This window comes from Scyliorhinus torazame, chromosome 4, assembly GCF_047496885.1.
Source record: "Scyliorhinus torazame isolate Kashiwa2021f chromosome 4, sScyTor2.1, whole genome shotgun sequence".
In the NCBI taxonomy this organism is placed as follows: Eukaryota; Metazoa; Chordata; class Chondrichthyes; order Carcharhiniformes; family Scyliorhinidae; genus Scyliorhinus; species Scyliorhinus torazame.
Genome location: NC_092710.1, coordinates 234,848,084 through 234,872,004, shown reverse-complemented (window position 1 = coordinate 234,872,004; position 23,921 = coordinate 234,848,084). Strand labels below are relative to the sequence as shown.

Genomic DNA, 23,921 nt, shown 5'->3' with positions numbered 1-23,921 from the left:
TTGTTGGTTTCTTCTTGCATACAATAGCATTTATTTAGTAATTCATGTTGAGCGGAGTTAGCATTGTGCAGTCTGCCAGGAATACATTAGTGCAGAGAGATTTTCAGTAGCTTTGTGCTAGAAACCTATTTGCTGTAACAATAAGGTTTATGGAAGTAGTCTTCAAAGCAGATAAAGCGAGAACGTGCTCCCTTCACGCTTCTCTGTAAAAGAATAAATGAAAGATTATGAACAAATCTTCAATAATTAATGTTAATATATATTTAAAAGTAAATATTCAGACTTACAGTGTCCATAGTATTTTGCTTCAATACATAGAATATAATCATCTGGCCACATTGCGCTTGAACGGGGGGGGTGATGCGACCTTTCCGGGGCATTCTGACAGCCGTTGCGCCTCGTGAGAGCTAACCTACCTCAAGAACCCACTTAACCGTGTCGACACCATATGTAACCAGCTCCCAGGTCGTCCTTAGCCGGATTAGCACTGGTCCACACAAATATGGACCAGACGGATCGGCACCTGGGGGCATCTCCCAAGCCATTTGAGTACCCATGGGTGGCCAGAGACAGGGTAGGGTGGCACCTTGTTGCTGTGCTGGCAGGAACACTGCCAGGCTGACACTAAGGATCAGGGCATGAGGAGGGGGGCCCATGCCCAGAGGGATGGGGGGCATGAAGGACCGGTATGAAAGGGCCTCTGGAAAGTTGGGGGTGAAGGGCGTGAAGGTTGGGGGTCCTGGAAGAGGGGGTCCAGAAAGGTGATGTGGGAAGGCCTGAATTGGGAGGCCCTCAGCGACCCCATAGCGGGATGTCCTCACTTGGGAGGATGTGGGGTAAAGCCCATTGTGTGGGAGTGACATTGCCATGGGTGGTGGGTAGGTCGGGAACCCTCAAGCTAACTTGCAGACCAGGACACCCTATCTAAATGATGGCCTGATCTCTTGGGAGCCAGTCTGGCCATGAGTTCAGCTCTCCGGTGATGGAAATGTTTTTAAAGTCTGGGCTAGCCCAGATAGAAACACCCCAGGGCCCCAACAGCCGGTATATTCCGCCCTAGAAACTTCTCCGTTATATCGCACCCGTAAACTTTAGTTCTGTCGGATGTGAATATTTAATGTTCTGCCCAATTTCACATTTTAAACTCCAACTAACGCACAAGACAAAGACCAGTTTTTCCTTCTTTCCTGTGAAAATGGTGCATATTTGGAGTAAGGCTTTTGTGAAGAAATATAACAAACTTCTACAAATGAATGCCACAACAGTACTAGCCATTATGGAGCTAGTATAAGTATCTTTCCTGTTTATTTCCTTTGTTCCCAAATCTTTGATGTTGTTTCATTATTTTGGTCCATGGACCCAAAATCGGAGTGTTCCTTTCGGCAGAAGATTCTAGGTTGAAGCAAGCTGTGTGTTCCCAGATTCTGTATTTTTGAGAGGAGAACCAGACTTCTCGGTGCCAGGTTTGGAGGGAGTCTGATCAATTGGTTGGCAACCAGTGGGATGGCCAGGGACAGTGTTCTGCCTGAAAACAGTCAGTGATTGATTCAAGTGAATGGAATGGCCTCTCTCTCTCTCTCTCTCTCTCCTGCTTGAAGTGAAATAACTGCGTTATTGTTCTGAATGCAGCGAGTGCATTTCTTTGCTGTGAACATGGAAAGATGCTGAGCCTTGGAGAAGTTAGACAACCTTGCCAGAGAAAACCAACTCAAATCTAGAAGGAAGAAATATCGAAACGAAAGCTGAACTTCAGAAAGACACCGGAAATCATCAGTGCATAGAATATCTTTAACCTTTGTATTTGTTTCCCTTTCCACCATCCTTTCCTCTCGGTATTGTGTGTATATATAGTGATGGGGAGTTGGGAAAGGGATATTTGATAGAAAATTCTTTCCATTTAATTATAATGCAGTACATAAAAGGTTACTTGTGTTACAGTTACAAACCTGGTGACAGTAGTTTATTGGATTTAGCCAAGGTAAAGTCATATTCCACCCGTGTTATTGATTATGCACTAGTCAGGGTATCGTGACAATAGGGCCTTTGGAAAGTGTGCATGCCTGTGGCAATGTATTTCCTGAGTCACATAAACTTTGTATCGGAAAGGATGAGAACGTGATTGAGAAAAAAATAAAATTGAGCTATCAATGAAAAAAAAGCTCATGATCGTTGGACGATCAGTTCTATTAGTGGAGATTGGGCAGTGCAAAGCTTGTTTCCCATCCAATTCTGATAGTTGGGTCCTGTGATTTGGCTTCATGATAACAACGTTGAGTTGCTCAAACAGTGTGAGCATCTCTCTGATTGGAGAAGGACCCAAATCTAGCAGTTACTCTGAATAAGTGAAGACAGGTACAAAGGGATTGGTGATGCGATGTGCCCCTGGAGAATGGATATGGAAGTCAGACATCACAGGATCAACCTTCAAGTGGCAAGAGGAATCATTAACACTCCTTCTGATCCCACAAAAGACACTTTTAAAATTTGAATTCGGTCTCCTTTTGAACGACCGGTAGGCTGGTTTAGCACAGGGCTAAATCGCTGGCTTTGAAAGCTGACCAAGGCAGGCCAGCAGCACGGTTCAATTCCCGTACCAGCCTCCCCAAACAGGCGCCGGAATGTGGCGACTAGGGGCTTTTCACAGTAACTTCATTTGAAGCCTACTTGTGACAATAAGCGATTTTTCATTTTTTTTCAATAGTTCCTTGAAGTATTACAAGATGGGTCGCTCAGCATCTCTTATTACCAATGGTCAGAGCATATGCAGTGCACACTATACCAATTGGTAACAAAAATAGCTTTTGAAATCTCATAACCCGCCTCAGACTCCAATCCATGTATTGAAATAAGGGTTATGTTGGTTTTCAGCAGGCGAGCTGGTCACCCATTTCATTCATGTGTGGAGATGAAAGTTTCAGCTATACTGCTGCACTCATGCACTCAATTGGAGATTGAATTGAGAGGACCTTGGTCAGCCAGTGGACAATTTTTTTTTTTTTTTTTTTAAATTGCGTATGTATGGTCGCCCCAAGGGGCTTTTGGCCAATGGAAGGTTTTCTGCAACAAATCTTTTTTTAAAAACATTTAGAGTGCCTGGAATTGGCACTCTAAATTTTCTTTTTTTCCAATTAAGGGGCAATTTAGCGCGGCCAATCCACCTGCCCTGCACATCTTTGGGTTGTGGGGGTGAAACCCACGCAAACACTGGGAGAATGTTTAAACGCCACACGGACAGTGACCCAGAGCTGGGATCGAACCTGCGACCTCGGCGCCGTGAGGCAGCTGTGCTAACCACTGCCCCACCGAGTTGCACTTTGTCTGCAACAAAGCTGATGGAACGATGAGCCTGAGTAATGTGCTCTAAATGATATATTGTGGACTGAATTACGTAACTTTTACTGTTCTGTTTGAGGTCAGTAAATTTCTCACACCAGGTATCCATGATGATTTAGTTCATGAATAACCAGTTCTTGGAAAATAACCACATTGTCTTTGTGTTTCCAGACAGTGAGTGGGACATCACTCCACAATCTACCCAATGATTACATTAAGCAATTTAGCGCAGGTCAATTATAGTGCAGGACTGTCAGGTCAGCTCCCATCCTCAAGCAGGGAAGTCAGAGAGGTAGTGTTCTATTCTGATATTTCCCTAGATGAACAAAAAGAAAAGTGTTTTTTGCATTTTACTTCTGCTGGCCAACATGACCTTCTACCAGGTTTCCGCAAAACCTACAACTGACAATGTGTATGACCGAAGCAACGAAGATTGATTTTCCCAATCTGCACTCTGTATCAGCTCACTGTGGTTTGGCTGTGATTTTTTTTTTTAAACCCCACAAGGAATGAAACCAAGGGCTTGAGCCATATTCTGTCACTGAACATGCAATGTAAAGTGCAGCGATACTGAACCGCCATTCCATAAAATACATCTTTCCTTCAAATGCACCATTGGAAGTAACAGTGATACTCACATGGTCTCCAGCTTATGATCTGATGGGCCGTGTAACATTCTGTTCTCATTGTAGTGCTTTAATGCTTGCTGTGCCAGCATTTCTGAGAACTCTGCATCCTCCAAGTTGTTCTGTCCTGGGACCATGAAGGTCAATGGAGGCGAATCAAAGATCTGGACTGTAACAGTGGTTTCGGAATCTTTGGATGGACCATCATTTGCGGATCTGGACATTATCTGGGGAGGGGGAAAAAAGAGGGGGTAAATGATGTAAGCCAATTCAGTTGTGTCGGAGCCAACCGAATAGCAATACTTGCTCCTCCCTCAAACAAGAACAGTCAGAAAAGACTAGTGAGCCCAATGTTAGTCAACTTAATTTGTATCTTTTCTGTCTTACTTGATCCTTCTATTGATTTCTGTTTATTACCATCCACATATCTCTCACTACATTTCCTCAGTTCACTAAGGAGGAACTAAAATATCTATGCCAAAAAGCTATGGTCTCTTGGAGCAAAGTGGGACGAGGAGGGCCACACAGGTTCTCACAGATGGCAGGAGCCAGTTTAGGCTGCTGGAGGCCAGCGTTCCATGCAGGCCTGGAGGCCCTCCCTGCCTGGATACAGGAACAGCCACATGAGGCCCTGCAGAGTGGTGGCCTTTGGCTGCAAGATTTAAAACAATTGGTAGAGGGCTTTTAGCCTCCATTTATCCTCCGGTGGGACAGTGATCAGCACTGCTGCCTCACAGCACCAGGGACACTGGTTCACTTCTGGCCTCGGGTGATGTCTGTGCGGAGACTACATGTTCTCCCCATGTCTGCGTGGGTTTCCTTGGGTGCTCCGGATTCCTCAGTCCAAAGAAGTGCAGGTTAGATGGATTGGCCATCTAACCATCTAAGGCCAAAAAAATTGCCCTTCGTGTCCACACATGTGTTAGGTGGACTACCAGGTAGGCCGGGGGAGTGGGTCTAGGTAGTGTGCTCTTTCAGAGGGTCGGCACAGACTCGATGGGCCAGAAGGCCTCCTTTTCCTCCAGCTTCAATGGTCTGCCTACCCTCTTAGGACAGCCAATTCAAGGGGGCGTGCCCCTGTAGAAATAACAATGAGTGACTGTTTCCCCCTTTGGCGGTGGGTTCGGGATTCAATAACAACCTGTTCTGAACACTGGGGGTAAAATCCTACCCCATAACTCATTGGCCACTTCTCCTTTTCCAGAGTAATAATCAAGTTATTCATCCAAATGAAGGTCTTAACTTGGGAATTTCAAACAAAAATGAATTCAGCAATAAACATGGATAAAATCGGCACAGCTAATGTGGGAATTACTTTAAGGTCTGAGGAAGATTCTTTCATGTGTGCAGATCATCATGGTGTTGGTATAGTTCTGCCCATGAATGTGAATTTTAAACTAGACGACACACACAGGAAGAAGGAAAGGATAATCTTTTGCATCCTCACCCATTTGCAAATAATTCTTAAAATCATTTGGTTCTATTTGACATTACTTCGCAAGTATTTTAAATGAGTTGCAAATCAATTCAAAGCCTGCAACCATGTTAACATACAGGGTCTGTAATGCACTGCACAGGCATTGACACAAAACACAAAAGGGATTGTTTTAACATCAATGAGCTCCTACCAATGAGTCAATGAACTAATGCACCGCCTGGTGTGATAGCAAAATGCTCAAAAAAGGAAAGAAGATAAATTAAATGATTTCTATCTCAGCATTTGGACTGAGTACATTTGGAGTTAGGAGGCACAAAGTCAGCCAAGACTTGCACTGCCGTTTTCCATCCAGTGATCCTTGCTGATTAATGCATATCTAATTAATATTTAAAGTAAACATTTATTCGGTTACTCGTAAAGACTGATCAGTTAGGGCATCACGGTGGTCACAGCGCCGGGGACCTGGGTTCGATCCCAGCCCTGGGTCACTGTCAGTGTCGTGTGGAGTTTGCACATTATCCCTGTATCTGCGTGGGTCTCACCCCCACAACTCAAAGATGTGCAGGGTAGGTGGATTGGCCATGCTAAATTGTCCCTTAATTGGGAAAAAAATGAATCAGGTACTTTAAATTGAAAATAAGACTGATCACTTAAATGAGGTAGCAGAGGCCTACAACTGCCTGTGATGTTGAGTCAATGCCTTCAGTAAAATTCAGAGAAAAAAACATGAGGTTAATGAAATTAAAATCGCTAATCTTCATTAACCTGTATATCTGCCCCAATTTCAAATATTGTTGAATGCTTTCTTTCCTTGAAAAACAAACCTCAGAATATATTTTCGTGAAGATGTTAACAAAATTAGCGGCCCTGAAATTCTAAAGGTTCTCTTTTGTGGCAAGTAACTCACCTCCTGACTCCCCAAAGCCTGTCCACCACCTACAAGGCACAAGTCAGGAGTGTAATGGAATACTCTCCACTTGCCTGGATGGGTCCAGCTCCAACAACACTCAAAAAGCTCTACACCATCCAGGACAAAGCAGCCCACTTGATTGGCACCCCACCCACCATCTGAAACATTCACTCCCTCCACCACCGACATAGTGGTAGAAGCACGTACCACCTACATGTTGCACTGCAGGAACTCACCATGCATCATCTGAGACAGCACCTTCCAAACTTGAGAGCTCTACCACCTTGAAGGAAAAGGGCAGCTTGTCTTCTTCTTAGACATTCCCTCGGTAGTCGCGGATGAGTTGCTTTCACACTAAAAAGGAGTTCTCAGCGGACTGAGGAATCCAGTGCGTGATCTACCGTCTCTGTCACAGGTGAGACAGACAGTGCTTGGAGGAATGGGTGGGTGGGGTTCCTGGATTGCCATGCACTCCTTTTGCAGTCAACGCTTGGCTTCAGATTGCTCTCGGCAAGGAATAAGATGATAGTTAATTTGCAAATGAGCTAACTTGGACTGTAAATAGTAAGAGTTTTGTCAGCTTTCTTTCCCAGATACGTTTCCTCCATTTTGTGAGTTCTTGGACCAGGCTGAGCAGGAGGATGGCAGGTGGTGATGATTCAGGCGTAGATGCCCGAGGATGATATGGTAATGTATTCAAATAGTGTTCCCGATGCTCAATGTCGGGAAATGCACTCTGTCACTGATGACAGAATGGGATAATTGCGCCACATGTGTACGACAAATGTAAAATGTGACTTTTCATTTCCTGCGGTATTTTCCGATCCTGTCACTGAATTAGCCCAACGTGAATGGAGCAGAAATTCCCAGCCAGAGAGTAGGGATAATGGATATACATTCCAACTGGCTGTATATGAGCAGTGGTGTCCCCACAGGGATCTGTACTCCGGACTCAGATTTTCACTAGAGTGCAATCCATCCAAATTTACTGACTGTACACAGCTAGGTAGCACTGTAAGCAATGTAGATGGAGCAGAAAAGTTGTAAAGAGTCATTGAAAGATTTGTGTTCAATGTGGACAAGTGTAGGGTTTGAACAGCAGAAAAATCAATAAGATTTCTTTTCTATTTTTTAAATTTAAAGTGCCCACTTTGTTTTCCAGTTAAGGAGCAATTTACCGTGGCCAGTCCACCTACCCTGCACATCTTTGGGTTGTGGGGGTGAAATCTACACAGACACAGGGAGAATGTGCAAACTCCACATGGGCAGTGACCCGGGTCTGGGATTGAACCCAGGTCCTCGGTGCTGTGAGGCAGCAGTGATACCACTGGGCCACTGTACCGCCCCAAATCAGGGGCAAAATTCTCCGGTATCGGCGCGATGTCCGCCGACTGGCACCCAAAACGGCGCAAATCAGTCGGGCTTGCGCCGCCCCAAAGGTGCGGAATGCTCCGCATCTTTGGGGGCCGAGCCCCAACCTTAAGGGGTTAGGCCCGCAGCGGACGAATTTCCGCCCCGCCAGCTGGCGGAAAAGGCTTTTGGCGCCCCGCCAGCTGGCGCGGAAATGACATCTCCGGGCAGCGCATACGCGGGAGCGTTAGCGGCCGCTGACGGAATTCCCGCACATGCGCAGTGGAGGGAGTCTCTTCCGCCTCTGCCATGGTGGAGACCGTGACGAAGGCGGAAGAGAAAGAGTGCCCCCACGGCACACGGCCACCCGCGGATCGGTGGGCCCCGATCGCGGGCCAGGCCACCGTGGGGGCACTCCCCTGGGCCAGATCGCCCTGCGTCCCCCCCAGGACCCCGGAGCCCGCCCGCGCCGCCTTGTCCTGCCGGTAAGGTAGGCGGTTTAATCTACGCCGGCGGGACAGGCATTTTAGCGGCGGCACTTCGGCCCATCCGGGCCGGAGAATCGCGGGGGGGGGGCGGCAACTGGCGCGGCCCGATTCCCGCCCCCCGCCGAATATCCGGTGCAGGAGAATTCGGCAACCGGCGGGGGCGGGATTCACGCCAGCCCCCGGCGATTCTCCGACCCGGCGGGGGGTCGGAGAATCTCGCCCCAGATTTATTTTCTAAATGGTGAGAAACTTGGACCAGTAGAGAAGCAGAGTGATTTAATTATGCTTTAGTTGTATGAAGCTCCAGTTGGGATTATATCTGGAGTATTGCATTCAGTTTTGGGAACCATACCACAGGAAGAATGAGTGTTGATTCAAAACAGATTCATCAGTATGATAACTGGGCTGAAAATGTTAAATTATGCAGATGATTGCAGAGAGAGGCTTGCATCTCTGAAGAATATAGGGCTCAATTCACCGATTTTGAGGCTACGGCCGGAGCATGTGTCTAGTCTTACGACCAAAAAGTCAGTGCCACCCCAGGTGAGGGCAAGCAGCCGCACCATGTAAAGGTCCCGGCTTTACCAGCAGATATGGATGGAGAATTGCCGGGTCCATGGCCGCGTATGCGCACGACGACCGTGGCGTACAACCATGACGCCGATTGCGCCGACCCGGCCTGCCAGATAGTAGTGCCGCCCTATAACCCACTCTCGCCACCCTCCCAGCCAGCGGAGCGGCTCCCCCCCACAGACTGTGGCGCCGCTGGACACAGTCCGCAGTCGCCACACGAGGTCCCCGAAAACTGTGAGCACTCGCACTCCACACCTTCGGAAAGTCGGCCCATCGGGGCAAGGCCTCGGGTAACGTGCCAACGGCGTGCGGCGTACTCAGCGCCACCCCAATTTGTGTAAAAACGGATTCTCCGGCCAATCGCTGAACGCGATTTTGGCGTTGGCAATTGGAGAATCCAGCCCATAAGATTCAGGTGTGGAATAATTGAGGTGTTTAACATGATTAAGGGATTCATTAGGGTAGATGGAGATAAACTAGTCCAGAACAAAGGTTGCATAACCTCAAAATTAGATCTAGACTGTTCACCATCGCTGGAACCAAACACATGAGCCGGCCCAACCTGATGCAGGAAGACCCTGCCTGCGACCCAAACACAGACTAACACCCCCAAAATGGCGGAAACCCCATGTGACAACCCAAATGCGCCGAAAGATAGACGCGTACTCGTGGAACCCCAGGGCCCAACCGATCACGAACATTCACCCCCCAGCGACCCCAAAATACCAACCAGTGCCCGGGACCCCCACCAAAGTGACCCTGAAATTGCAACTAGTGCCCCGCCAGATGCACACATTTACCCTTCTCCCATCGGAACCTGGGACGATCCAGAAGTACCCGCTGACCGAGGAAGCGAGGGATATGCAGCAGTCTACAGGTGAGACTAAAACAACGAGGTTTCAAGACTCCTATCCCCAGCAAAGTCCAAGTGATCGACAACAAGCTGGACAAGCTTAACGTTAAACTTACCTCTCAGGGGGAATTAAGGGACTGGTGTGTGCTTGGTTTCACAGAGACATGGCTCACCCCTGCCTCACCGGACTGTGCCATACAACCTGACGCCTTCTCAATACACCGGATGAACCGCACAGTGTCATCAGGCAAAGCAAAGGATGCTCGAATGTGGCGACCCTGACGAACTGCTGATCCCCAGACCTGGAATATCTGACTGTGAAATGCCGCCCGTGCTACCTTTTACAGGAGTTCACTTCTGCCATCATCATGGTGGTCTACATGCCACCCCAGGCGGAAGTGAATACGGTGCTTGATGAATTGTACACCGCTATAAATAACAATGAAACAGGACACCCGGAGGCCTTGTTCATCGAGGCTGCGGACTTCAATCAGGCCACCTCAAGTGTGTACTGCCAAAATTCCACCAACACATCTCCTGTCCCACCAGGGGCACCAACAATCTTGACCACTGTTACATAAACGTCCGATCCATCCACTGAACGCACTTCGGAAAATCAAACCACAAGACGGTGCTGTTTCTCCTGGCACACAAGCAGAAACTGAAGCAGGAGAATCCGGTTAAGAAGATCATTCAATGCCGATCCGAAGTAGTAAAAGAGCCTCCTACACGACTGCTTGGAGTCAGTGGACTGGTCCATGTTCAAGAACAACCTAAACAAGTATGCTACCACCATCACAGACCTCATCAGCAAGTGTGTAGAAGATTGCGTGCCAAAGAAAGTATTACATACGTTCCCCAACGTAGTCTCTGGTCATGCATTCAGATCCTACGTGGATCAACTGGCGGATGTGCTCGCGGACATCTTTAACTCCTCTCTACTCCATTACGAGGTTCCTATCTACTTCAAGAAGACCACCATCATACTGGTGCTAAAGAAGAATGAGGCAACGAGCCTCAATGACTACTGTCCGGTGGGCTTGTCATCTATCATTATGAAGTTCTTCGAGAGGTTGGTTAGGAGACTCATCGAATCCATACTTCCAGAACGCCTTGATCCACCAAAATTTGCAGACCGCCATAACCAGTCCACAGCAGACACCATCTCCCTGGCACTACTTATCCCTGGAGCATCTCAACATCAAGATCTCCTACATCAGACTTCTATTCATTGACTACAACTCCGCCTTCAACACCATAATCCTAGTCTAGCCTATATCAAAACTCCAAAAACCTAAGAGTTGGCTCCTTCCTCTGCAACTGGATCCTCAACTTCCTGGCCCATAGACTACAATTAGAGGATATATAACACCTCCTCCATGATTGTCTGAAAGGCTGAGGACTTAGCCCCCTACTATACTCCCTACACACACACACATGACTGTGTGGCAAAATCTGACTCCAATTCCATCTACAAGTTTGCTGATGACATGACCATAGTGGGTTGGATCTCTAACAAGGGTGAGTCAGAGTACAGCAGGGTGATAGAAAACCTAGTGGCGTGGTGTAACGACAACAATGTCTCCCTCAACATCAGCAAAAACTAAGGAGCTGGTCATTGATTTCAGGAAGCGAAGTATCGTACACACATATCAATGGGGTGGAGATGGTTTACAACTTCAAATTCCCAGGTGTGCAGATCACCAACAATCTGTCCTGGTCCATCCATGTCGACGCTACGACCAAGAAAGCATAACAGTGCCTATACTTCCTCAGGAAACTAAGGGAATCATACATGTCCACATTGACTTTTACCAATTTTTTACAGATGCACCATAGAAAGCATTCTATCAGGCTGCATCACAACCTGGTACGGCAACCTGATAGGTAGCTGTCGACGATTGGTTCTTGTGTTGCTGTGAAAAGTTTTCAAATGGCGGAGCAGGGCATTACAAGAAAGCAAAAAATTACATTTCATTTTCACATTCAGAACTTCCTGGATATGATGAAATGAAGGAGGGAAAGACCGTTTAACCTCTTAAATTAATAGCTGCTATCTAATCTTTCCGGATTGTCATCAGAGCTATAATCTGTGCCATTATGAAGGTATAGACTGGTATCAAGTGACATCTGAGAGGGTGGGCTGTTGCAGATTACAATGAAAATCTCACATACTGTATTCATTCTTGCAACAACGACAAAGCTTCAATGATGTTACTGCAAATAATATCTGCAGATGACTGACATTTTTTTCCCATTTTCCAAAATGCCTAGCTGTCTCTGAGAAATTTGTGTTGGGCCAAGCAAGGATGATGTGTGACATGGATGGGAACTTGAGGGTGGTGGTGTTCTCAATCATTTGCTATCCTTCTTCTTCTATGCATTTAAATTCCAGGGAGTGAATGTAGTATTTGGGGTACCAATGAAACAGGCAATTCTCGGCTCGGTTATAGAAGACAGAGTAGCGATGGAAGGGTGTTTTTCAGAATGGAGATCTGTAGCTAATGGTATTCCGCAGGGATCAGTGCTGGGACATCTGTTGCTTGTAGTATATAGAAATGATCTGGAGGAAAATGTGGGTGGTCTGATTAGCAAGTTTGTGGATGACACCAAGATTGGTGGAGTTGCTGATAGTGCCGAGGATTGTCAGAGGATACAACAGGATATAGATAGATTGGAGACTTGGGTACAGAAATGGCAGATGGAGTTTAATCCAGACAAATGCGAGGTATGCATTTGGAGGCTCAAATCTAGGTATGAATTATATTGTAAATGACTGAACACTTAGGAATATTAACATACAGAGGGATCTGAGCGTGCAGGTCCACAGTTTCCTAAAAGTGGCAACACAGGTGGCTAAGGTGATTAAAAAGGCATATGGCACGCTTGCATTCATCAGCCGGGGCATTGGGTACAGGAGTTGGGAAGTCATGTTGCAGCTGTATAAAACCTTGGTTAGGCTGCATTTGGAGTATTGTGTGCAATTCTGGTCACCACATTATCAGAAGGACGTGGAAACTTTGGACAGAGTTCAAAGAAGGTTTACCAGGATGTTGCCTGGTCTCGAGAGTGTTGGTTATGTGGAGAGGCTGAATACACTAGGATTGTTTTCACTGGAAAGACAGAGGCTGAGGGGAGACCTGATAGCCATCTACAAAATTATGAGGCATAGACAGGGTGGTTAGTCAGAGGCTTTTTCCAAGGGTGGAATGGCAATTACAAGAGGGTACGGGTTCAAAGTGAGATGGGGAAATTTTAAGGGAGATGTGCGAGGAAGTTTTTCCACACAGAGTGGTGGGTGCCTGAAACATGCTGCCAGAGGCTGTGCTGGAAGCAGGCACATTAACAACATTTAAGAGGCATCTGGATGGGTACGTCAATAGGGAGGAAATGGAGGGATATGGACCAAGCAAGGGCAGAAGGTTTTGTTTTTAGTTTAGACATCGTGATCGGCAAAGGCTTGGAGGGCCATAGGGCCTGTTCCTGTGCTGTACTTAACTTTGTACTTTGAAGGAAATGGGAATATAGTGTGGGATGGTGGAATTAAGGCAGAGCATCATCCATGATCTTACTGAACAGTGGAGCAGGCTTGGTGGGCAAAATGGCCTTGTCTTGTTCCTATCTCTCATGTTTGAATAGATTTGGAGTTGCACTCATTCCAGCCAAGTTGATGAGTATTCCATTGCAGACCTGACTTGTGCCTTTTATGTCACACACCAAGTTGCTGGCTATAAAATACCTGCTCTTGTAGTTATTATATTTATGTGGTTGATTGACTTCAGTTTCAGCTCAACCTCCAGGATGGTGATGGTAGAGGCATTCAACAATAGTAATAGCTATTGAATGTGAAGGGTAGGTGATTAGACTTTCCCTTGCTGGAGTTGGTCATTGCCCAGCACTTGTATGGCATGAATGTTACTTCTCACATATCAGCCCAAGCCTGAATATTGTCCAAGTCTTCCTGCATGCAAATACAGAAGACTTCATTATCTGACAAATTATGAATGGGATCGAACACTGTACAATCATCACTGGACATCCCACCTTTGACCTTCTTAATGAAGCAGATGGAAGATAGTTGGGCCTTGGGCACAAATTGTTTTGGCTCTTAACCACATTTGCTTTTGGGATCAGTAAAATTATACTGATGTTTCAAACTGGTTGCTCGTTGTTGATATACAACTTATTTTTCTGGCCTTTGATCTTTGAAAGTTTGGATACCCCATCATCTGTATCTGCCCTTCAAACTCACAGCTTTAACATGAAATGATCCATCGGAGCTCTGCGTATAATTTGCCAGTTTAGACACCCATCCATACTGTTTGTTCAGCAGCTCTAACTCCTTTGTGCTGTTGTCCATCCTCTTCTGAAATTCTTTCATTAGACCGTCGTATTTCTTTGTAAAATGCTCTGCCATTGCCAAAGCCTCTTCAAACGCCTTTCGTAAAGGTTTGTGATCCACATCAAAACACTCTGAAATGAAGAGGAGAAAAACAAATGAGTCATAGAGAAATCCTAATCATTAAAATAACGTCATGCAGCTTATTATTAATAGATGGGTGACTGTTCATAATTCTACTTTGTTAATGTCCAATTTGGAAACTAGCAGGGTGAAGAAACTGTCTGGGTAAATGTCTGACAAAAAGGTCCCCCTCTATAATAAGCAACTTTTGTTATGCCAAATCTTGTTATTCCATGGCATGACTTATCTTTCAAACAAATTGCTAAATAATTCCCTGCTTTCCAATTACAGTACTTTATAATAGGATGGGCCAGGACTGCTCCTGCAGTTTTTAAAAATGTTTTGTTTGATTAAAGGAAGGCGAATCACAATTCAGAGCAGAATTGTATTTTACAATAACTTATTTTCTATTCATTTATATTGGTTTTTCTAGTTTGAATGTATTCATTTTTATCTAACTTGCTTCTTTCTTAACCATTACATCATCTAACTCTGTCAGCATAACTCTATCTCCTTCTCCATCTAATACCCATCTATCTTAAATACAATACCTTAACAGCTCCCTTATGCTTCAAACATTATGGTTTTCTTTATTTATGTTCCAATATATTACATCCAGTTCATCCATCTATACGAGAGGATGTTTGATTGGAAATTAATTGTCCATAAAGATTTACTAGTTTAAAATATTTTGGTATCACGCCGTTCGCGTCAGGACACTGGATATTCATGTAGGCAAATACAGCAAGGTAAGGTCTCACAAAACGGCAATGAGAAAATGGTGCAGCTAATCTGTGCGAATTGATGGATAAATGCTGACTGGACTAATGGTCGAGCTCCCCTGCTCTTCTTTAAATCATATCATTAAATCATTTACATACATCTGAGCAGGCAGTTTAGTGACTCAACAAAAAGATGGTGGGCGAGACTCTCGAGACTCCTCGTGGCGTGTTTCTCGGCAGCGGGAGACAACTCGTCGTGGTCCAGAGGCAGAATCTTAAGGTCCCACATCTGTCAATGTGAATTCCCACTGAATCCACCCCACACTGCTGGGAACCCTGCAGTGGGAGTGCGCTGTTGGTAGGACTGGAAGATCCCACCACTGTGTGAACAGCTTGATACCTCCAATACACCAAGGCAAAATGTGATGTAAGGGATAAACCCTGGGAAATGCCTTAATGATTTTATGATAAATCGGCAATTGCACGCAAGGCCCAAACGGCGGTGCAGTACCTGGTATAGTTATTGACAGAGGTACCGGAATTAGCAAAGTCCTCCTTACTAACCTCTGGGGTCTTCTGCCAAAATTGGTAGAGCTGTCCCACAGACTAACCAATCAACAGCCTTACATAGTCATATCTTATGGACAATGTAATTTATTTTTTAAAATATAAACTTAGAGTACGCAATTATGTTTTTTCCGATTAAGGGGCAATTTAGCGTCACCAATCCACCTAACCTGCACATCTTTGGGTTGTGGGGGTGAAAACCCACGCAGACATGCCTATTTACTCTAATCTAATTTCCCTGAACTTTCATCTATATAATATAATGCAGATGGTAGCATTTAACATCATACTTCATTCAAATAATTTTTTTCTATTCGACTGCCACAAAATAGGTTCATAAATAACACCAGAATAATAAACGGCTGACTTTAGAATAACTAACAATGAAGTACAAATGCCATCTGGTTTGCAGCTACTGCTCTAGAAATAATTCCTCCCTTAGAGCGGAGTTCAGAGATTTGTTTTAAGGCATGGACTCCTGGGCTGAGAAAGAAAAGGTCCATGATGTTCTATGTAATTATCGCCCCACATCACATCACACTCAGGCTTCTGACTCAGACACATGAGAGATTTGAAATGTAGCATTGTGTTATTTTCATGATTTTGATAGTTGCCAAGGATCAATTTTAAAGTAAATTTCTTTCCTGCCAAAATTTAAAATGGCTGGGCGGATGTGCTTAATTGGTTTAAATGCAAACAACAACGATTAAATGGACATGAACAGACAGACAAGGAGGGCTGTTAATAATTTAGCAGATATATAATTTTGGTCACAGCAATTTTCTTTCCCTTCATCGCCACCTATTTTTTAGTGCAGAGGCCACCACCCTGGCAATTCCTCAATTTTGCACAAGAAGAATTTCAGTTAAGGTATTACGAAATGCATTTTAATTGGAAAGGACTTGCACTTATATAACTATACATAATGACTCAATAATTTGTTACAAGAAGTCGAAAGTTATGATGGGTTAATAATGGCAAGTAGCCCAAGAAAACGCCCTTGGTTGTTTTTAGAAGGCACCAGTGGGTCTTTTACATCCACTTGAAAGAGCAGTGAGACCTTGGTTTAACATCTCATCCAAAGGCAGTTCAGAACTTGCTCCATGCTGCAATGAAACGTCAGCCTGGGGAGCACACTCAAGTCTCCAGAGTCGGGTTTGTACCCATGACTTTCTGAGGCAGGAATGTGTCACTAAGCCAAAGTTAATACCTAAAGGAACATGTGTTTGCTCAATCACCTGTGTGAAACAGGAAGGAGCGTTTCAGTGTGACCCTGGCAGGCTTGGGCGGTTGGCTAACAGCTGAATGTAGTTATTTTAAAAACTTTCTTGGAAAATAATTTTGAGCAAAGAAATATCAAAACATAATAAATTAAAAGCACTGTAAATATTCTCATTGAGGCTAGATCTAATAGGCCCTGGTCCTTATATTTCACAGGGGTTCTCTCAATCTCTCACCAGTGTTATGAGAGAATGCTACAGAGTTTTAGAATTGAAATAGCCATAGAATCATAGGCTGGAATTTACTGACTGTTCACCCCGGCAGGGTTCTCCAGTCCCACCGATGGCGCAGCCCGCCTCAGTTTTCCTGGCGCGATGAGGGGTGCATTCAGTGCGAAATCCCGTCGACAATGACAGGACCAGAAGATCCTGCGGACGGGCCACCTCCGTCACTGAAAAATACGCAGCCGGTTGCGCAGAAAATTCCACCCATTGAAATTTGCAGCACTGAATGAGGCCCTTTGGCCCATCGTGTCTGCACTGACCATCAAACACCTAACTATTCTAATCCTATTTTCCAGCCATTGGTCCATAGCCTTGTATGCTATGCTATTTCAAGTGCTCATCTAAATGCTTATGAGGGTTCCTGCCTCCACCACCCTTTCAGCCAGTGACCTCCAGATCCCCATCCTAGCCTATCTTATTCATTTATGGGATGTTGGTGTTGCTGTCTGGGCCAGCATTTATTGCCCATTCCTGAGGGCATTTAAGAGTCAGCCACATTGCTGTGGGTCTGGAGTCATATAGACCAGACCAGGTAAGGATTACAGACTTCCATCCCTAAAGGACATTAGTGAACCAGATGGGTTTTTAATGAAAATTGACAATGGTTTCATGATCATCATTGGACTTTTAATTGCAGTTTTTCATATTAAATTCAAATTCTACCATCTGCCCTGGTGTGATTCGAACACTGGCACCCACTGAATTACCTTGGATTACTAGTCCAGTGACAATGCCACTGCGCCACTGCCTGAGTGAAAAAGATTTTCCTCAAATACCCTCCAAATCTCCTGCCCCTTACCTTAAAACTATGCCCCCTGGTTATTGACACCTCGACTGAAGGGAAAAGATTTCTTCCTATCTACCGTACCTATGTTCCATAAGTGCTCCCTCAGCCTTCTCTGCACTAAGCAAAATAATCCCAGCCTATCCAGCCTCTCATCGTAGCCCAGCCCAGGCAATGTCCTGGTAAATCTCCTCTGCACCCTCTATAGTGCAATCACCACCATCCTATAGTGTGGTGACCAGAACTGCACACACTACTCTGGGTGTGGCCTGAGGAGCATTTTATACAGCTCCATCATAAGCTCGCTGCTCTTATGTTCTATGCTTAGGTTAATAAAGGCAAGTATCCCTAATGCCTTCTTAACCACTATATCTACATGTTCTGTTGCCTTCAGGGATCTTTAGACATCCACCAAGGTCCCTCTGGTCCACTCCTAGTGTCCTGCCATTTATTGTATATTTCCTTGCCTTGTTAGTCCTCCCAAATGCATTGCCTGAAGCCCAGAAGGATTTCACTTGCGGTTCAATGTGAATTTAAATTGTATACTAGCTAATGGAAAGCAGTGTTTTTATCTCAAAGAACATTTGTTTTCCAATTGCTGAAAACCTATTAAAGGGGGCAAAACAAATAAACTACATCCATTCCCCTAAAACAAAAAGGGCTTTCTTTTCTTTTCTTATTTTCTTTCAATTTAATCACTTGAATGCTATAATTTACCTAAGGACATCAGTTCCTTGCATTTTTCACACTTGTCTGAAAGTTTCATGCATCCCGAGGAGTTCCGACGTATTTCACGGCAGATGAACTGATCTTTCCCTTCTGTTGAATTTGTCACGTTTTGTCTGTCTATTAAAAATGAAATCAAACCATTAGTAAAAACAAAAAAAGTTTTCATGGGAATGAGGATAAATCAGCTGCGTTAGTAAATACTTCTGCGGCACGAAAACTAGTCATTCAGATCAGTAGGTCACGCTGGTGTTTTATTTTTCACAAAAGCTTCCTGTTGTTCCACTTTATCTAACCCCATCAACATATTCTTCCTCCTCATGTGCTTATCTAGCTTCCCCTTAACTTCGCAACAACTACTCCTTATGGTAGGAAGTTCAACATTCTAACAACTTTCTGGGTATAAATAGTTTCTTCTGAATGCCCTATTGGATTCATTAGTAACTAGCTTACATGTTATGGTGGCACGTCGTTTCTATGTCCGCCCTATCATAACCCTGAAGACCTCTGTCAAGCCACTCCTCAAACTTCTGTTTTCTAGAGAAAACAGTCGACGTCAATCTGTGCTGATAGGAATGACCAACCTAATAATTTTAGTAAATCTTTTTTTGCACCTTCTCCAGTGCCTCAATATCCTTTTTATATGGTTCCCAACTGTTCACAGAACTGCAAATTGTCATCCAACTAAGGTTTATCTAACAGATTTATTCCACCCCTCTCGAAATTAAATGATGTGGAATTTGTACGTTTCTCCCAGTGTCTACGTGGGTTTCCTCCGGGTGGTCCAGTTCCTCCCACAGTCCAATGATGTGCAGGTTAGGTGGATTGGTCATGCTAAATTGCCCTATAGTGTCCAAAGATGTGAAGGTTAGGTGGATTGACCATGCTAAAAATTGTCGCTTAATGTCCAGAGATGTGAAGGTTAGGTGGATTGATCATGCTAAAAATTGTCGCTTAATGTCCAAAGATGTGAAGGTTAGGTGGATTGACCATGCTAAATTGGTCGTTAGTGTCCAAAGATGTGCAGAGATTGAGGTGGCGATTTAATGGAAATGAAACAGAGTCCCATGTCGGGCGGGGTTTAGCCGGGTGTTTCCCGGCACTGGTAAAGCAGCGAATAACCTCGCTATTAAATGGGACTCTGCTTCATTTCTGGGCCTCGGTGAGGAACTCCCCACTGAGGACGTACTTAGCCCCATTTCCGGCACTAACGAGTTTCTGCAGGAAGAGATCGTAAATGTCGCCTCAATCTACGACCCCCCCCCCCACCACTTCCTCTGGACCCCCTTCCCCCCCCCCCCCCCCCCCCCCCCCCAACTAGGGGGTCCTCGAGATCTCGCACCCCACCTCATAAGGACACCCCCGGGCCCGATCCTCGGCGTGAGCAAGATGTTAGCCAGGCACCCTGGCAATGCTAGGATTCCAACATGGCACTGCCAGGGTACCAAGCTGGCAGTGCCACAATGTGTGGGTGGCATCAGGGGTGTATCTCCCTGCCCCGAGCCCAACCAGCCAGGGGCCCCCGGTCGCTTGGGAGAGTCCCTCCTCCAAAGTGGCGGTACGCCTTGTCCAAGTTGATGGAGACCAGTGCTAAATGGTGCTTGGTCGGGCTCTTCAATGTATGGTCACTAGATCCCGCATCTTGGGTAACTCTGGCGCGAACATATTCAAGTGAGCCTGAATGCAATACCCATTGTGGGCAGGAGTGAGATCGTGACGCCTCATGAGATCTCGTTAAATCTTGTGAGGCATAAAAACCGTTAAATCTCAGGAGAGGCCTCTCATGAGATTTAACAGCCTCATCGTGCCAGTAGATCGTGATGGATGGCAAGTCACATTTGTGCCACAATGCCAGGCAATGACCATCTCCAACAAGAGACCATAAGATATAGGAGCAGAATTAGACCATTTGGCTCATCGGGTCTGCTCCGCCATTCAATCATGGCCGATATGTTTCTCGTTCCCATTTTCCTGCCTTCTCCCCATAACCTCTCTACTTCTTATTAAATCAGGAACCTATCTATCTCTGTCTTAAAGACAGTCCGTGACTTGGCCGCTACAGCCTTCTGCAGCAATGAGATCCACAGATTCACTACCCTCTGGCTGAAGAAATTCCTCCTCATCTCAGTTTTAAAGAATTCTCCTTTCAGTCTGAGACTGCTCAGGTAATTTTTGATAATTTGAAACGGGGTGCAGCCGAACACTTACAAAAGCAAAAAATGCAAAGAGTTGGAGATTCTTTACACCAGGAGTTCCCACTTCTGTGGTTAACTCAGGATTCTGTGGAAAGTGGAATAATCTGGCAAGTTCCTTTACATGCAGATGCTGCAACTGGACCATTTCCCGATATTTAAAAAGCCCAGACAAATCTGGGAAATTCAGCCCGATATTCAACAGGTTAGGGGCACTTTTAAGACTGCACAGATTTGGCACAGTCCCACTTTCTAACTCATTAACTTGACAGTAGTCTAAGTAGTTGCTGTAAAGAGTTGTAAGGTATCGTCTTAAACGGACTGTTTATTAAGGCCAATCCTACACCCAGATATTTCTTACCTATATCGTGTAAACTTCCCCTGTCTAATTCAGCATCATGCATAATTCTGTGGAATTTCTCAAACATCCGCTGAGTCATCTCGAAGAAAGTGGAAAGAATCCCGTGGCTGTTAAACATGGAAGGTTTAAACGGGGAAAGGGATGAATCTGGAAACAAAGAAAACTGCTTCGGGAGCAGTCCTGACTTGCTGACGGGACGCTCAACCAATTTATCTGTTCCATCAAAGGCCTTCATGCTTTCTCTGAACATTTCATCGATGTCTTCATACTGTCTTTCAACATGTTCAAATCGTGCACCCTGCTCTGCATTCTTTTCAACCAGTGAATTGAATTTATTCCCATTCAGCCATACAGAATGCAGTGGTGTTTCATTGAAGAATCTTTCCACCTGTTGAAAAAAGTAGGTAGATTAGATTCCAAAGTTTAACGGTGAACAAATGTATGGTAGGTTTACAGTAGGATTTCATTGTTGATTCTCAACTTGCCTCTTAGTTCAAATAAGCTGGCTTGCTAATGAAAACATGAGAATTATATATCATTATTTTAGCACTGTTAGATGTTTTCAGCAGACCCACAGATGACTTACAATCAGAACAATTATGCACACCTGTTCCTACCAAAAACAAATTATTCTGAATTTCAGAAAATTCTTATTTACTGAAGATAATACAACCTTTGTATAATTTACTCACATTGTTATCATACAGTTGTTGATGTTAAAACTGCATCAATCTTAAATAGAGATAGACTAACAAGGTCCTGATAGTTCAACAGAAAGAATTATTTGGTACTGAATCATATAGACCAGAAACTACATTTGGTATTAAGATATAAAATTGGCCACGGTTCCTGCTACTGATTACTGTCTTCCCTGGTTAGGATGTGTGTGTGTTTGTGTATGTGAATATTAAATGACGGCAGGGTCAGCTATGTCATGTTCTCTTCAAGTAAATTGTTTGTTGAAACCTTACGCTGAGGCTCAAATGTGAAGGAAGGCTAGCCATTTTAGTGAAATACAGGAGTCACAACTTGCAAGGCAGGTGCATATACTGTGGGGAAATAAGAGGAGCAGAGACAAAGCCATATCCCAAAAATGAAGGGCGAGATCCTTTGGTTGTTCATGCCAGCGGAACCTTCTAGTCCCACCGACGGTGCACACCTACCATGGGTTTCCCAGCGGCATGGGGTGGATTCAATAGGAAATCCCATTGACAATGGCAGGACCAGAAGATCCTGGCCAATGATTGAAAACAACAGGATATTACCCTCAATTTCCAATCAATATCAGGTAATAGTGGGAAACCAGTGAACACCATTCCTCACATGTACAAGTCCTGCATTACACAACAATGTCATAAGCAGTGACAATTCAGCTCCTAATATCACCATGGAAATAAAACCAATGAAGCAGCTTTCAGCAAATTAAAATACCTCTCTTTGCTAATCCTTTTTCTCTTTATATATAGTAAAAAGGAGTCAGTGAAGTAACCTTGATGTGTTGCTGCAGTTGCTCCAAACTGGAAATTCTACAAACGCAATATGCCAGTGCTGGAGGGAGTGCGTATCGAGTCCGTGGCGGGGTGGCAAAATGCTCTGCTCTGGAAAACGTTGTTCCCTTAATGCAGCCATAGCTGACCCTGTCCAGATTTCTTCAATTTTCTGGCTTGCGAATTGCATGTAGTTGGTGAAGAGGCTTTGAGGGGCAGGAAGGGAGTCACCGGTTGTAAATTGCCTCGCTTCTGCTCTGCTAAGATTAAACTTCCAGTCAATGGTGATCCCCAAAATATTGATGGTGGAGGATTCCATATTGGTGATTTTGTTGCAAATTGGAAGAGGTGTTTGAGATTTCTCGTGTTAGAGATGATCATTATCTGGCATTGTTTGGGGACATGAATGCTATTTACCACTTAGATCCTGGATATTATCCGGATCCCACTGCAGACCAGCTTGAACTACTTCAACATCACAGGAGTTGCTCTGTTGACCATTTGGAATCATTGGGGAACAGAGCAGCCCTACTCTTGACCTTATAATGGAGCGATGCCCAGAAATGAAGCAGTTAAGAAGTTTGGAATGAGGACATGTCTATGACTCAACAGCAGCGTTGTCCTAAGGCTGCATCATCAGAAATATCTTTATCCATGTCTGACTTGAAGCCATGCATTAATATTAAGGATATCCAAGAATATTTTCACATGAATATGCATCATCTATTCTGCAGTCTCTGGAGAGTCTTTACTGCTGATAGATCAGGACATGCCCTGAGCTGTGATGTTGACTAATAAATCAATGGTTCTGTAAGGCAGTCTTGTCATGTTGCTCCTTGGTAATTTGTAGCCCTTAGTGTCCAGGGATGTGGAGGTTAGGTGGGGTTACGGTGTTACAGGAATAGGGCAGGGCAAAGGGGAAGGTTCTCTTTCAGAGGGTTGGTGCGGAGTCAATGGGCCGAATGGCCTCCTTCTGCACTGTAGGAATTCTATGTTCTTCCAAATTGGCCAGGCCAGCCCATCGTCTGCCATATGTTAGTGAGCAAAGCTTTGGGAGTTTAAGTAGTTTTCTTTATCTTTTACTTTATTGTGACTAATTACAACCAAGTAGCTTATCAATTATAACAACAAAAAATCATATTTATATAGCACCATTGACACAGTGAGGAATCTCATGTGTTTCACAGGCGTGCTTGGTGTGGCAGTCCCTTGTTTTGATGATTACGTCTATTCAGGGTCATGAGTTTCTGCCATGGATCTTCATGTTGCTGAATAGGCAGATTCTCGTTCTTGAGAATTTTGGCCACATGGGGCAGGATCTTTCATGAGGTAGTGAGTCTGGAGTGCAGCAATTGCTTCCTTCCCTTTCCTTCTCTGCCACATCATTAAGACATTTGTCTCAACATGCGGTGCACAAGTGGTCACCATTTTAAACTATTGGTAGCAAGTTCTTCCAGTCCTTAATGCCAATGCTGGCATGTTTCAAGGAGAGATTCAGAGTGTCTTTGAAGTGTTTTCTTTGTCCTTCCCTGGATCATTGGTCA

General features: G+C 44.7%; 1 protein-coding gene across 3 annotated transcripts in view; it reads right to left on the bottom strand.

The window, feature by feature from the left end:
• clu (clusterin) overlaps positions 1–23,921 on the bottom strand; it is an 84,644-nt gene continuing 60,723 nt past the window's right edge. For all 3 annotated transcript variants that reach the window (XM_072499489.1, XM_072499490.1, XM_072499491.1), the window contains exons 5-9: positions 20,891–21,278; positions 18,329–18,457; positions 13,824–14,044; positions 3,972–4,186; positions 1–203 (exon numbers count right to left, since the gene is read on the bottom strand). In XM_072499489.1, coding sequence (XP_072355590.1) covers positions 194–203; positions 3,972–4,186; positions 13,824–14,044; positions 18,329–18,457; positions 20,891–21,278 — 963 coding nt within the window. In that variant the 3' untranslated portion in view covers positions 1–193. The remainder of the gene's footprint in view (positions 204–3,971; positions 4,187–13,823; positions 14,045–18,328; positions 18,458–20,890; positions 21,279–23,921) is intronic.